Source organism: Prionailurus viverrinus, chromosome D1 (genome assembly GCF_022837055.1).
Source record: "Prionailurus viverrinus isolate Anna chromosome D1, UM_Priviv_1.0, whole genome shotgun sequence".
NCBI lineage: Eukaryota > Metazoa > Chordata > Mammalia > Carnivora > Felidae > Prionailurus > Prionailurus viverrinus.
The window spans coordinates 96,162,994-96,178,985 of NC_062570.1; the positions used below are offsets into that span (position 1 = coordinate 96,162,994).

A 15,992-nucleotide genomic window follows, 5' to 3' on the forward strand; every position below is an offset into this window, starting at 1 on the left:
AGTTAACAAACGACAGGTTTATTTTACCCCATTATTTTGAACTTGTGGTACAGTGGTTGTAGGTTAAAAGGAAAAAAAAATTTTTTTAAAGAAAATAGTAATCATTGCTGATGACCACAAAATCTATGCAGTAAGTGTGTTTAAAAATTCAATTTTAAAGCTCTATAACTTTTTCCTGGTGTTGAAAATGTTAAGATCCCTCCAGCGAACACTGAATGAGTTGAAAGAATACCAAAAACAGCATGACCACTACTTGAGACAGCAGGAGATCCTAGAGAAACATAAGCTGATTCAGGAGGAGCAAATCTTAAGAAATATCATCCATGAGACACAGATGGCAAAAGAGGCACAATTAGGTAAGTATTGATTCCAAATCATTGAAGACAGGTTAGGAAGTTCACTTCTAGCATGTTCTACGTTCATAACTTTTGTGTAGCCTTAAAGTAGTATAAAGTTGTGGTTTACAACTCCCCTCAGTCTTAAAAGTGAGTCCTCATAGTGGGTATACCAACAGACCTGGGGAGCTGGTTTCCAAAAAAGCTGGTCTCTAGCTTTTTTAAAATGCACGTTTTATTGTAAAAAATTTTTTAGATCCTAGAAGTCTTAACAACAGTTGTTTGGCCAAGTGCATGCCAGTCTCTTGGAGATCTTTTTGAAATGCAGGTTCTGATCAGTAGGTCTGAGGTAGGACTGAAGATTCTGTATTTCTAACAAGCTCCTCCTATTGGATGCCTGTTGCTGCTGGTCTGAAAACACTGTGAGTAATGTGGCCCGGGCCATATATCAAGTAAACACAAGCCAGACACACCCTAGAAACAAAGCATCCACACACTCCAGCCAACACAAACTAACTCTTATTTTCTTGCTCCCTTAAAAACAAGTATTTTATTTTAAAAGATTTTAGACTGGTATTTGTCTCAAGCATGAATTCTTAACCTGGTTAGTTTCAGGAGGTTCTAAATCCTCCCCAAAATTATATGCAGTAATGTGTGTGTGCACAATTTTTTTTTTTTTTCCTGGGAAGAGGGCATATAGATTTTATTAAAACTTCTTAGAGTCCAGGGGCACCTAGGTGGTTCAGTCGGTTGAGCATCCAACTCTTGATTTCGGCTCAGGTCATGATCTCAGGGTTTGTGATTTTGAGTCCCTCATCAGGCTCTGTACTAACTGTGTGGAACCTGCTTGGGATTCTCTCTCCCCCTATCTCTCTCTGCCCTGCCCCTCCCCCATGAATGCTCATGCCTGCGTGTGTCCGCATGCATGGTGTCTCTCTAAATAAATAAATAAATAAATAAATAAATAAATAAACAAACAAACTTAAAAAAATGAGTTATTTGAAACACAAAACAAAAACTTCTTAAAGCCCATGACCCAATAGATCCACTGTCTTAAGGGCACTTGGGTTGACAGGATATCAGTGACTTGGTTATATCCAGAATGTCTCATTTTTGATAAAACCCATTGGGAGTAGATCTAACAGCTAGACACCAAAGAATAAATTAATAGAATCCCTTACATTATATACTTCTCCCTTGATAAATATATTGATCTGGGAGGCCTCTTAATCTTTAAACCTTAGCTGTGACCATTTAAAGTCCATTATACAGTCCATCTAACAAGTTTTCTTTGCTTTTTTGCGTGTAAGGAGTATGTTCAGTCCTTGGGGTTATTTACTGCTTGCTCTGTACTGCAATACAACCAGAGCTCTTAAACATATAAATTTAAAACAAAAATATGAAGTAGATAAAGCAGACTGTCTCCAGAGAGATGGCAAAAGTCCCTTAAAACAGTGTAATTAATGATTTTACAGCCATAGAATGTAATTGCCACAAGATACTTTGGTGATTTAGCCCCTTTGTTTTTACAGGTGGAGAAACACCCTTCTTTAGAATGATTTAATTTAGTTAACCATTAGTTTCCCTGTGTAAGCACACCCTGTGTAGGTACTCTACCAGGCACTGACACCAAATGGCTTAGACTGAGGAAACCATGTTGGCATTGCTGATCTTTCTCCACAATGGTAATTTCCTTTCTTATTCCAGGAAATCATCAGATATGCCGGCTGGTCAACCAGCAGCATAGTTTACACTGCCAGTGGGACCAACCTGTGCGCTACCATCGTGGAGACATTTTTGAAAATGTGGACTATGTTCAGGTCTTTTTCTTGGTCTCTTCTAGTTCTTATAACTTTGCATATCTAAGAGTAATATTGCTTCCCCTGACGCTTGATTCCTTGTATATTCGATCCTGAAAATTTGTGAATAATTTAAGGTTTGAGTATGTTTATGAAGTCAGATTTTATAGATAATACTCATTTGCTTCATGCATGACATTTCCAGATCCCCCAAGTACTAGCTGTAATGTCTATTCGTGTGTCTTTATTTCTTTTCTCCTTTACCATGAGAGCTTCATTGGATTGTTATTAGTATTTAACTCAAAGCCTTCATCTCCCCCGTTTAACTTATTGGAGTAATACTAGTAATTTAAAATTTGGGAAAGAGTAGCTGTGGTCTTTCCTGAAGTCATCAGTCCAGTTATGTTGCTTCAACTAAAAACTTTAACAAAATGACCATTATCAATAGAAAATTTTTATTAAGCCGTATTTCTACATGCATGTGTGTTTTCTCTTTCTGTTTCTGTTTCTATGTATATCCATACGTATACGTGTACTTATATGCATACATATATGTGTAGTCATACACACACATACAATCCTAGCCTATCTAATTGGGAAAAAATAATACATAATTATAATGATTCCAAATAGCATCTAATTGGTGCTGTTATAGATAGCAAACACAACCAGAGTTCCAAGTATCATCCACAAGGATGTTGGGAATAAAGTAACACGTTATTTTATCCTATCAAAATCTTATCATGTCTTTAATCATAGATCTAGGAATTTCCAGAGAGAAGCAGTTAAATAATTAAAAGATTAAAACAGCTTCTAGGGGAAGACAAACTGTGAAGAATTAATACACTTTAATCTGAAAAACTCCAGACCTCATTGAAAAAAAGAAGCAAAAATTAAGAGGCCATTTAGGGGAGAAGTAGTATAGGGACCACAAGCTTCCTGTGATTTGTCAAGTAGGTGCTAGCAGTATCCCAGGTTTTATTCTCAAAGGACGATAAGACTTACACCTCTGAGATTATAGCTCCCAGCCTTGAATCCAAGCATTATTTTAAGGGGAAAAAAGGGAATATTTATAAATGAAATAGACTAAAACCCAGGTAACTTTGGGGACATACCATTGGAAGACTCCCCTGTATCAGTGTAGCGTTCAGTCTTATATATCCATAGGTTACATCTCCACTATATAGTGAAAGAATCCATTCTTTTCTACTCCCTCCCATACTGGTCCCATTTTCTTATCTAACAAGGTTTTAGAAATAAACAGAAGCTGTGGTATCCTGTAAGAATATCAAACATTGATTTACCTTGGTTTGGAGGAAGACTGTATTTATATTTGGAGTTGATTGTGTAATAGTTATAATGCCTAAATCATGGCTATATTAAACTCTTGAGCCCTTTTTTAAGTTCCGTTGTTTCTACCACAGCACACGAATTTTATAGAGTAGCAATCATTTTAGTCTAGGTAGGGGAGGGGAATAATGAGCCAAACCTCTAGATAATAAGCTCATCATTAAACCTAAAAGAGACTAAATCATGAAAAGGAAGTAATGGGACAATAAAGAAGGGAAGTAAAGAATCCATGCCATTTTCCTCATATCCCAAGGGCATAGTTGATTGAGAATCGCTAACTATGCATTTTCTAAGAGAATGGTGTTGGGACCTAGTTCTGAAAATATAAACATCTGATTGCTTTGATACTAACCTACTTTCAGATTTCCTACTGAGTTTGAATATTCACTAATATTTTGGGTTAGGTTAAATCTTCGTCACAACTTCTTTCCTGCTTCCAATTTGATTGAACTGTTCTTTTCATTTTCTAGTTTGGCGAGGATTCATCAACCTCCAGTATGATGTCTGTGAATTTTGATGTTCAGGCAAATCAGAGTGATATCAGTGATTTGGTCAAGTCTTCTCCTGTAGCCCATTCCATTCTCTGGATCTGGGGCAGGGATTCTGATGCATATAGGGTAAGAGAATGATAAAGGAGTTTTCTCAGACAAGATTTTTTTAAAGCTGTGACCCTCACCTTCATTGATTAATATGGTCCCTATCACTGTTCGGCTTAGTTCCACAAACACTTATTAAACTTCTATTAAACAGAAGCCATTCTGCTAGGTAGCAGTTTAGCAAGACACAGGGTATGTCTTGAGGTCTTCTTCCAATCAAATGGGGCATATAGACACCCTGATTTTAGTTTAAAACTTTGGGCTCTGAGTATAATTACCAACCCTAGAAAGTTTCTAAATTTGACCTAAGTATATGCTCACATATACAGTTGACCCTCAAACAACATGGGGGCTAAAGGGGCCAAACCCCCATGCAGTCAAAAATCTGTGTATAACTTTTGATTCCCCCACAACTTAAGTACTGACAGTCTACTGTTGACTGAAGCCGTACTGACAACATAAACAGTAGATTAACATGTATTTTTTGTTGTAAGTATTATATACTATATTCTTACAATAAAGTAAGTGAGAGAAAAAAGATTATTAAGAAAGTCATGAGGAAGAGAAAATACAGTTTTAATACTTGCGCTGCATTTATCAAAAAAAATCCACGTGTAAATAGACCTACATAGTTCAAACCTGTTATTCAAGAGTCAACTGTATTTCACTTTAAAAAAATTTTTTTTTATTTTTTAGGGAGAGAGAGACAGCATGAGCATGGGAGAGGGGTAGAAAGGGAGAGAGACAGAGGGAGGGAGGGAGGGAGGGAGGGAGGGAGGGGGAGAGAGAGAGAGAGAGAGAGAGAGAGAGAGAGAGAGAGAGAGAGAGAATCTTAAGCAAGCTCCGTGCTCAGTGCAGAGGCCAATGCAGGACTCAATCCCATGACCCTGGGATTATGACCTGAGCCGAAATCAAGAGTGGGATGCTCAACTGACTGAGCCACCCTGGTGCCCCTGTATTTCAGTTTTTAATCAGCATTCTTGTATCAAGCTCCCAACTGTGTGTCAGGTTGGGACTATGAATACAGTACACAAGCTCTTTGCTGGAGCTTACATTCTGCCAGATGATATAGGTAATAAGTCAATAAGTGTCTTTCTAAGCTAGCTAAGAAATAAATAATCTGAGGACAGATACCATATATTTTTTATTCACTATTAAATTTTCCAAATTTAATCAGGTTTTTGTTCTAACAATTAATATGACCACTTAAATTTAGTTATATGTAATACAAATTCTCCAGAGTTTCATAGCTTCAAGATTTAAGTTTAGTGGGATGCCTGGTGACTCAGTTAAGCATTGGACTTCAGCTCAGGTCATGATCTCAAGGTTCATGAGTTTGAGCACAGAGCCTGCAGATCCTCTGTCCCCCTCTCTCTCTGCCCCCTCCCCCACTTGTGCGCTCACTCTCTCTGAAAAATAAATAAACATTAAAAAAAACAGATATAAGTTTAGTAAGCCTCTGATGTATGTTATTTATATTTAGAAAAATGAACATTTTACAAATCAAAAAATTGTTAAACTTTGGCATTGGCAAAGAAAAGGTCTTAGTTCAGGGGAAGTAGTTTTCTGTGCCAGTTTTATAAGCTTGTATATGCTTTCAGTTACAAATCATAAACTCTACTTCAAATTGGCTTAAAAGAAAATATGCCTCATATTATAGGACGTCCATGGATTAGAGCAAACTTTGGTTGGTTCAGCCCAGTGATATCATCAATTACCCATTTCTTTCCCTTTCAATTTACCATCCATAGTATTGGTTTCATCCTAAAGCTTGTCTTCCTCATGGTCATGAGGTGACAGCCAGCAGCAACTGGAGTAACATGTTCTTTGCTCCTATGTGGCTAAGAGACTTAGACTGGCTTTTCTTTCCCAGAAGCCCCAAGCAAGCCTCTCCTTGTATCTCATCGGGCTCAGCTGACTTAGCCCAACCCTGAACCAGTCTTAAGACCAACACTCTTCAATATAAAGAATTTTACAGTCTACCACTGTGTCTACGATTATCTTAAAATACTAAATTGTGGGGCGCCTGGGTGGCGCAGTCGGTTAAGCATCCGACTTCAGCCAGGTCACGATCTCGCGGTCCGTGAGTTTGAGCCCCGCATCAGGCTCTGGGCTGATGGCTCGGAGCCTGGAGCCTGTTTCCGATTCTGTGTCTCCCTCTCTCTCTGCCCTTCCCCCGTTCATGCTCTGTTTCTCTCTGTCCCAAAAATAAATAAAAAACGTTGAAAAAAAAATTAAAAAAAAAAAATACTAAATTGTTCAAACTATCCTAGTATATTTATGTTCTTTTGAAAGTTTATTTAGCCTGTTGAAATACTGAATCCAAAGAAATTTATGAGAACTTTCTCTCTTCATTAGGACAAACAGCATATTCTGTGGCCTAAAAGAGCAGATTGTGTAGAAAGTTATCCGAGAGTCCCTATTGGTGGGGAATTGCCAACGTATTTTCTGCCTCCGGAAAACAAAGGACTCAGGCAAGTGCTGATGGATTTGGCAAAGCACTTGATTCTGCATGATTGTCATCTGGCAGTTCTTTGAGAGCACCACCCTTGGACTTGAAAGGTTAAGTCTTTATCTTGAAATCACCCAAACTTTGAAAATATGAATCTTGTTCCTTTTTCTTGTGCCAGGATCCACGAACTCAACAGTGATGATTATTCTTCTGAAGAAGAGGCCCAAACCCCTGACTGTTCCATAACTGACTTCAGAAAAAGCCAGACTCTGTCCTACTTAGTCAAAGAATTAGAGGTCCGCATGGATCTGAAAGCCAAAATGCCAGATGACCATGCACGAAAAGTAAGGCTCACTTAGGCTGGTGTTTATTGCCGTCCATACTGGGTGACTTCACAAGCCTCTTAGGCAGAACAAAAAATTGGTAGTTGTTGAACTTAAAAGTTTTTAAAACTAGAGATAGAGTTACGGAATTGGTGAAATCATTAAGAAGACAATCATGCCATTGAAGGTGCTTCAGGGCTGCTGTTTACACAGACCACATAAGCACTCTCTCTAAGAGTGCTACAAAGATGAGCAACACAGAACTCTGTTTAGTTAAATGAAGCTCATCTACTGGAGGCCATTCTGACCACTTAAATTTAGTGGTCAAGCCTCCAGGAATTTATATAAATTGAAAGCTTGAAGATTCTCTTTCTGGCCTTATCAACCTGCTCTGGCCTTATATGAGGTCCTTAGAAGTTTGTATGAATTACAGCTACCTTAAAGACATTATAGAGAAGTTCTGTTAAGCTTTGTTCTTTAATTCCTACTAGTTAATGTATAACTAGGAATGTTTTATTACTGAATATAAATTCTACATTCGATACCATACCATTCCATAGATACAAATGAAAAAATTACTTTTTTGGCAGAGAAAACACACCATCACAATAACCTTTTTAAAAAGTCAATTTTAAAACTGAACAGTTACTACTTACAGTCAACAAACATTTACTGAGGCAGAAAACATTATGTGCCAGGCACTGTTTGGAATACTAGGAAATGTAAATAGACCATGATCCCTACCGTGGAGTTGCTCACAGTTGCACAGATGTTACAGGACCATAGAGCAATTGAGATCCAGTGCTTTTCCCACTAGAAAAGATAGAAGATTTTTTATTGTATCAAGTATTAGATGCTATTGTCTTTTGAAAAATTTTTGATTTTGGACACTTATGTTGACTTTAATGGGGTATGGTATATCACCCTAATAATGTATGTGGTATACATCTTTTAACATGTTTTAGTTAAAGGAAACTAGGGTATTCATATAAGCAGGTCAACACCTGTTGGTATGCTGATGACCTCATGTTTTTATATATGTATGTGTGTATATATATATGTGTGTGTGTGTGTGTGTGTGTGTATCTATATATATGTTTATAAATATCTATTCAAATTAGCTGTTCCTGAGGAGCTCAAGTCAAGACTGCTATCTGTAGAATTCTTTCAAATGTCTTCCCTGTTATTTTCAATTGAGTCAGTCTTCCTTTTGATGTTTTCAGATTTTGCTTTCCCGTATTAATAACTATACTATCCCAGAAGAAGAAATTGGGTCTTTCTTATTTCATGCTATTAATAAGGTAAGTCACCTACTTTAGACATCTGAAATTTAAATGCTTAGTAATTGTAATTAAAAGTTAAACTGCATGCACTAAAAATCTGTCAGAACAAGTACTATATTCTTGCATTAACTGAGGTATTTTGGGTTTTTTCAGCCAAATGCTCCTGTCTGGCTGATACTCAATGAAGCTGGACTCTACTGGAGAGCAGTAGGAAACAGCACTTTTGCTATTGCTTGTCTTCAGAGGGCTTTGAATTTGGCTCCACTTCAGTACCAGGACATTCCTCTTGTGAACTTGGCCAACCTTTTGATTCACTATGGCCTCCATCTTGATGCCACTAAGCTGCTACTTCAAGCTTTGGCCATCAATAGCTCTGAGGTGAGGTTTTATGTTTGTAGCTCCATGTACTGTGTCGTGGTAGCTCAAATTCAGAGCACAATTTGTATTTTTCTGGGGAGGGCATAAAAAAAAAATCTCGCATATTTTTCAGAGCAGAATTTGCATATTTTGAGATGACATAAAACAGATTTTGTTTCATTTTATTTCTGATGTATTCATTTATTTTTTTGTATTGATTTGTTTTATTTTGTACAAATGTAGAATCATGCTAATTATATTTTTCTGTATCTTGCCATTACAGCAATATATCCCTGATATATTTTAGATGTATTTAATTTCTTTTTTCTTAATTTTAATTCCAATGAAGTTAACATGCAGTGTTATATTAGCTGTACAATGTAGTGATTCAACAATTCCATACATCACCAGTGTTCATCACAAGTGCATTCCTTTTTTTTTTTTAATGTTTACTTATTTTGAGAGAGAGTGTGAGAGCATGAGCGAGCACAGGCGAGCACGGGGCAGAGAGATTGGGGAGTGGGGAAGAGCACATGCATACTTGTGAGAGCACAAGGGAGGGGCAGAGAGAGGGAGAGAATCTCAGGCTCCATGCTGTCAGTGCAGAGCCCCATGCAGGGTTCCATCTCCCTAACTGTGAGATCATGACCTGAGCCAAAATCCAGAGTCAGGTGCTCAACCGAGTCACCCAGACGCCCCTCAAGTATGCTCCTTAATCCCCATCATCTATTTCACCCATCATCCCCCTGCCCACCTCCCTTCTGGTAACCATCAGGTTTTTCTCTATAGTTAAGAGTCTGTTTCTCGGTTTGTCTCTCTCTCTCTCTCTTTTTTTTTCTTTTGCCTGTTCCTTAAATTTTACATTTGAGTTAAATCATATGGTATTTGTCTTTCTCTGTCTTATTTCACTTAGCATTATATTCTCTGTCTTCATCCATCTCATTGCAAATGGCAAGATTTCACCCTTTCTTATGACTGGTTAATATTTCATTGTGTATATACACCTCATTTTCTTTGTCCATTCATCAATCAATGGATATTTGGGCTGCTTCCATATCTTGGCTATTGTAAACATCAACATAGGGGTTCATATACCCCTTTGAATCCCTTTGAATTAGTGTTTTTTTTATTCTTTGGATAAATATCCAGTAGTGTGATTACTGGATCATAGGGTAAGGGGTTTTTTTTGGTTTTTGTTTTTTTAATGTTTTAAGGAACTTACTATTTTCCACAGTGGTTGCACCAGTTTGCATTCCCACCAACAGTGTACAAGGGTTCCTTTTCTCCACATCCTTGCCAACACTTGATGTTTCTTGTGTTCTTCATTTTAGCCATTCTGATAAGTGTGAGGTGATACCTCATTGTGGTTTTGATTTGCATTTCCCTGATGATGAGTGAGGTTGAATATCTTTTCATGTGTCTGTTGCCCATCTGGATGTCTTCTTTGGAGAAATGTCTGTTGATGTCTTCTGCCCATTTTTTAACTGGATTATTTGTTTTTTGGGTGTTGAGTTGTATCAGTTCTTTATATATTTTGAATACTAACCCTTTACCAGATATGTCATTTGCAAATATGTTAATTGTTTGTTAATTGTTTTGTTAATTGTTTCCTTCACTGTGCAGAAACTTTTTATTTTGAAGTAGTCCCAATAGTTTATCTTTGCTTTTATTTCCCTTGCCTCAGAGACATATCTAGAAAAATGTTGCTATGGCAGGTGTCAGAGAAATTGCTGCCTGTGCTCTCTTCTAGGAGTTTTATGGTTTCAGGTCTCACATTTAGGTCTTTAATCCATTTTGAGTTTATTTTTCTGTATGATTTAGAAGGTGGTCCAATTTTATTATTTTGCATATACCTGACCAGTTTTCCCAATACCATTTGTTGAAGAAATATTGGATATTCTTCCCTGCTTTGTCAAATATTAATTGACCATACAATTGTGGGTTTATTCCTGGGTTTTCTATCCTGTTCCGTTGTGTATCTCTTTTTGTGCCAATACCATACTGTTTGGATTAGTACAGCTTCATAATATAATTTGAAGTCCAGAATTGTGATTCCTCTAGCTTTGCTTTGCTTTTTCAAAATTGCTCTGGCCATTTGGGGTCTTTTGTGGTTACATATTAATCTTAGGATTTTTCTAATTCTGCGAAAAATGCTGTTGGTGTTTTGATAAGGATTGCATTAAATGGGTAGATTGCTTTGAGTAGCATAGACATCTTAATAATATTTGTTGTACCAATTCATAACTATGGAATGTCTTTCCATTTCTTTTTGTCATCTTCAGTTTCTCCCTTCAGTGTTTTATAGTTTTCAGAGTACAGGTCTTTCACCTCTTCAGTTAGGTTTATTCCTAAGTATCTTATTATTTTCGATGCAACTGTAAATGGGGTTGCTTGCTTAATTTCTCTTTCTGCTGGTTCATTATAGTGTATAGAAGTGCAACAGATTTCTGCACATTGATTTTGTATACTACAACTTTACTGAATTCATTTATCAGTTCTAGTTGTTTCTTGGTGGAGACTTTAGACTTTTTATTTTATTTTATTTTTTAATTTACATCCAAATTAGTTAGCTAGACTTTTCTATATATGGTATCACATCATCTGCAGATAGTGAAAGTTTTACTTCTTCCATACTAGTTTGGATGCCTTTTATTTCTTTTTGTTGTCTGGCTGCTATGGCTAGAGCAGCTAGTACTATGTTGAATAAAAGTGGTGAGAGTGGACATCCTCATCTTGTTCCTAACATTAGAGAGGAAGCTCTGATTTTTCCCATTGAGTATTATGTTTCCTGTGGGTTTTTCATATATGGCCTTTATTATGTTGAGGTATGTTCCCTCTAAACCTACTTTGTTGAGGGCTCTGATTGTCAATGGATATTATACCTTGTCAAATGCTTTTTCTATGTTTATTGATCGTATGGTTTTTATTCTTTCTCACTGATGTGATGTATCATATTGATTGACTTGCAAATACTGAACCACCCTTGCATCCCAGAAATAAATCTCACTTGATTGTGGTGAGTGACTTTTTTAATGTATTGTTGGATTGAGTTTGTTGGTATTTTTTGTATCTATGTTCGTCAGAGATCTTGGCCTATAGTTGTCTTGTGTGTGTGTGTGTGTGTGTGTGTGTGTGTGATTTATTTTAAATGACTGAAATTTATAATTACGTGGTTAATTTACTTGTAAGAACTGATGTTTAAATAAGAATGATCTAGCTACTGGGGCGCCTGGTGACTCAGCTAAGCATCCAACTTCTGCTTAGGTCATGATCTCACCGTTCATGAGTTCAAGCCCAACGTGGAGCTCTGTGCTGACAGCTCAGAGCCTAAAGCCTGCTTAGGATTCTGTGTCTCCCTCTCTCTCTCTGTCCCTCCCCCACTCATGCTCTGTCTTTCTTGCCTTCAAAAATAAATAAACATTAAAAAAAATTTTTTTTTATTTTTTTATTTTTTTCAACGTTTATTTATTTTTGGGACAGAGAGAGACAGAGCATGAACGGGGGAGGGGCAGAGAGAGAGGGAGACACAGGATCGGAAACAGGCTCCAGGCTCTGAGCCATCAGCCCAGAGCCTGACGCGGGGCGAACTCCCGGACCGGGAGATCGTGACCTGGCTGAAGTCGGACGCTTAACCGACTGCGCCACCCAGGCGCCCCAAAAAAAAAAATTTTTTTAAAGAATGATATAGCTACTAAAGATATACTGCTACTTTTTTGTCAGTCTGAAACATCTGGTTCTTTTTTTATCCTTCTCATCACAGCATGCATGCTGCTTAATATTATACTGTTTTACAACTTTAATTTATAGATGTCTTTTTACCAACTAAGCCAGACCACAGTTTAAAGGTTGTATTGATAAGAATAGGTAAATGGATGATATTCATGCCCTGAACTTTCCACATGCAGGCCATGGAGTTAATCACTCCTGTGCAGTTAGTTACTTTTGTTCATAGTTTCTAAGATACCACTTCTTTTTCCATATTTTAACATCTCTGAAATAAGGATGCATGTTACAATTGATGACATCTTCGTTTGATAAAATACAGTTATAATAAATACATAGTTAAACTGCTTTTATACCCAGTGTTTAACTCTTTGTAAATTTTATATCCAAAGAAACTTTTAGAAGAAATGTGCCTGAGTGGTTTAAGTTTATCTGTGGTATTATTAGAACTAATTTTTTTTTGAGTATGAGAAGAAAGTATTGCCTGTTAAGAATTTCCTTTTAAATATACAAATTCACAAGTGGATTTTAAGTGAAGGTTTACAATTGCTATAGTATACAACAGGCCAAGTGCCAAAAAAGTATAGCAAATATTTATCAAATGTTTGCTGTGTGCCAGGTGCAGGTACAGTGAGAACAGATGCTATATAAAAGGGATGTGATGATTGGGCACCCAAAGGAAGGCTAACACAGTTGTATTCCCCCAATACTTGTTTCGCTTTCTACTGCCACCAGCTAAGGCAATCAGTATTCTTCTAAAGAAAAAAGAGCTCCCTTAGAAATTAGTTGTGGTACTACAGTAATAATAAAAAGATAAATCAGTGGATCAGAGTAGATATCACAGAAATATACCTTAATCAGCACCCCACCCCCAAATGTCAACATTTGGAAATAATTCCTGTATTTCTTCTAACCAAATATTTCATAGTGTTGCAACACTATTGTACTGGTGATCGTTAAAGAATATTATATAAAAAAGTTTTAGTACCAGACAGTTTTTATTAGCCATCAATAATGACTCTATATGAATTTATATATCACAGCTTACTCCTCACTTGTTGGATATTTAGGTTCCACAGTGCGTAGCTGTTATCAATAATAATTTTCTGCATAAGGCCTTTTCTGTATTCCAGATAATTTTCTTAGGAAAGATTGCTAGCAGTGGAATTACTAAGTCAATGAGAGAATGAATGTTATGATGGCTTTGATACAAAATGCCAAACATCTACCAAAAGATTTGGGCCAATATATATTGCCATAATCAAGGTCAGAAAATATTCATTTCCAGTGTATCTTCACCGAATTGGGCACATGAATTAACTGGTAACTTTTAATTGATTGCTTATTAGAGCCAGGCACCATAACGATCAATTGACATGTGATAACTCATTTAATCCTCAACAACAACCCTGTATGTACGATTTACCCATTTGATAGATAAACTCAAAAGGATTTACCAGAAGTCACAGAGCTTGGATTTGAACTCAGGGAGATTAGCCACAGAACTCATGCTCTTTCGCATGTATTGCCTCTGAGTAAACATTTGTAAAACAAGTTTACTTTAAACAATTTCACTTCTATTTTGTAACATAAATTTCTTTATCCTTTAATTGTATTTTTGTTTTTGTTGTTTCCTAAAGATTTTATGTTTTTTAAGTAATCTCTACAGTCAGTGTGGGGCTCTAACCTACAACCCTGAGATCAAGAGTCGCATGCTCCACTGAGTCAGCCAGGCACCCCTTTAATTGTATTTTTTTTTAGATACTTTTCTTCTTCCTTTTTTTTTTTTTTTTTAGTTTTTTTTAAGTTTATTTATTGATTTTGAGAGAGAAAGAGAGACAGCATGAGCAGGGTAGCGACAGAGAGAGAGAGAATCCCAAGCAGGCTCTGCATTGTCAGTGTAGAACCCCATGTAGGGCCTGGACCCACAAACTGTGAGATCATGACCCTAGCAGAAATCAAAAGTCAGACACTTGGGGCACATGAGTGGCTCAGTTGGTTAAGCATCCCACTTTGGTTCAGGTCACGTTCACAAGGTTCATGAGTTCAAACCCCACGTCATCGGGCTCTGTGCTGACAGCTCAGAGCCTGGAGCCTGCTTCGAATTCTGTCTCCCTCTCTCTCTGCCCCTCTTCTGTTCACGCTCTGTCTCTCTCTCAAAAATAATAAAAATAAAAAAATAAAAAAGAGATGCCACGCAGGTGGCCCAATTATATTTTTAAAGTAAAAGTTGTGTATGCATTTTGCTCATTTTCTTTTGATTTTTATTATTAGATTTAAGGTGTTTTCACAAGATGTGTGAAAACAAGTAGTTCTATTTTAGTTTTGCTATTACTTGTCTTCAAGTAGTTGACTCTCGGGGCACCTGGGTGGCTCAGTTGGTTAAGTGTCCGACTTCAGCTCAGGTCATGATCTCTTGGTCTATGAGTTCGAGCCCCATGTCAGGCTCTGTGCTGACAGCTCAGAGTCTGGAGCCTGCTTCGGATCCTATGTCTCCCTCTCTCTCTGCCCCACTTCTGCTCATGCTTTGTCTCTTCATCTTTCAAAACTGAATAAATGCTAAAAAAAAAAATTGTAAATAAATAAATAGTTAACTCTACAATATGCTAAAATATTTCCCTATGTTGTCTTCAAGACGATTTGTAGCTTTAGGTTTTACATTTAGGTTTGTAATCCATTTCAAGTTAAATTTTTTTTTGTACTGGGAGGTAGAGATCAAAGTTCATTCATCAGAGTTCATATCACATAGATATCCAGTTGTTCTAGCACCATATCTTGATAACTCTATCATTTCCCGTTGAATCACCTATCACCTTTGCTCCGAACTGCAGAATTCTTTATCCGACAGCTTACTTGACATCTCCATGTGTATGTCTAAAACACACTTTAAAACTAAAGGCCAAAACTAAGTTCCTTAACATCGTTCCAATCTTTACTGCTCAGTCTTTACCATTTCAGGAAACAGTAAAGCCTGTAGCTCAGGACAAAAGCTTGGAGCCGTCCTTCATACCTTTTTCTCTCTCAGGGTAATTAACCTTGCTAATATTTTCAAAATATTTCACTATTTATCATCATCTCCATTGCCAGGCTGTCTGATCCAAACCACCATTATCTTTTATCTGGATTATTTCATTAGCCTCCTAACAGTGTCTTTGCTTTTGGCCTTTGTCCCCTTACAGTCTCTTCACAATACAGCAACCAGTGAATCCTTATAAAAAGTCAGATGTTGTCATTTTGTCTGTTCAGATCTCTGCAGTGGCACTCCATATAACTCATAGTAAAAGACGAGAATTTATAATAGTGTAGAAGATCCTACATGACCTTATTACTTTTCTGACCTCATCCCCATGAAATCATTCCTTTGCTCATTCTGTTTTAACTACTTGGCCTGTCTGCAGTTCCTTGAGCATACTAGGCATGCTCCCACCTCAGTGCCTTTATACTTTATATTCTCTCTGGAATACTCCACCAAGATTCTTGAGAGCTTGCTTCATCTCCTTAAAATCCTTTAAAATACTAACTTCTCAGTAAGTCTTTCCCTTACTACTCTATTAAAAATGGCACTCCACACCCCACTGTGGTCTACTTAATGTCTCTTCCCTGCTGTGCTCTTCTCCATCACATTTTTCTCATACTTGCGTGATACCCTCATGGTTTCGTGACACTTGACTATTAGGTCTTCTAAGGCAGTGACTTATGTTTCTTATTTTCTGCTGTATCCCCAGTGTCCAAAACAATGTCTAAAACATTAGTAAACACTCAGTAATTATTTTC

The 15,992-nt window shown here is 37.1% G+C and overlaps 1 protein-coding gene across 2 annotated transcripts in view; it reads left to right on the top strand.

Moving 5' to 3' along the window:
* The window catches only part of TTC17 (tetratricopeptide repeat domain 17), a 127,510-nt gene that overhangs the window by 35,987 nt on the left and 75,531 nt on the right, over positions 1–15,992 (top strand). For both annotated transcript variants that reach the window (XM_047877449.1, XM_047877448.1), the window contains exons 9-15: positions 196–356; positions 2,043–2,155; positions 3,955–4,101; positions 6,439–6,554; positions 6,711–6,876; positions 8,079–8,156; positions 8,292–8,516. In XM_047877449.1, coding sequence (XP_047733405.1) covers positions 196–356; positions 2,043–2,155; positions 3,955–4,101; positions 6,439–6,554; positions 6,711–6,876; positions 8,079–8,156; positions 8,292–8,516 — 1,006 coding nt within the window. The remainder of the gene's footprint in view (positions 1–195; positions 357–2,042; positions 2,156–3,954; positions 4,102–6,438; positions 6,555–6,710; positions 6,877–8,078; positions 8,157–8,291; positions 8,517–15,992) is intronic.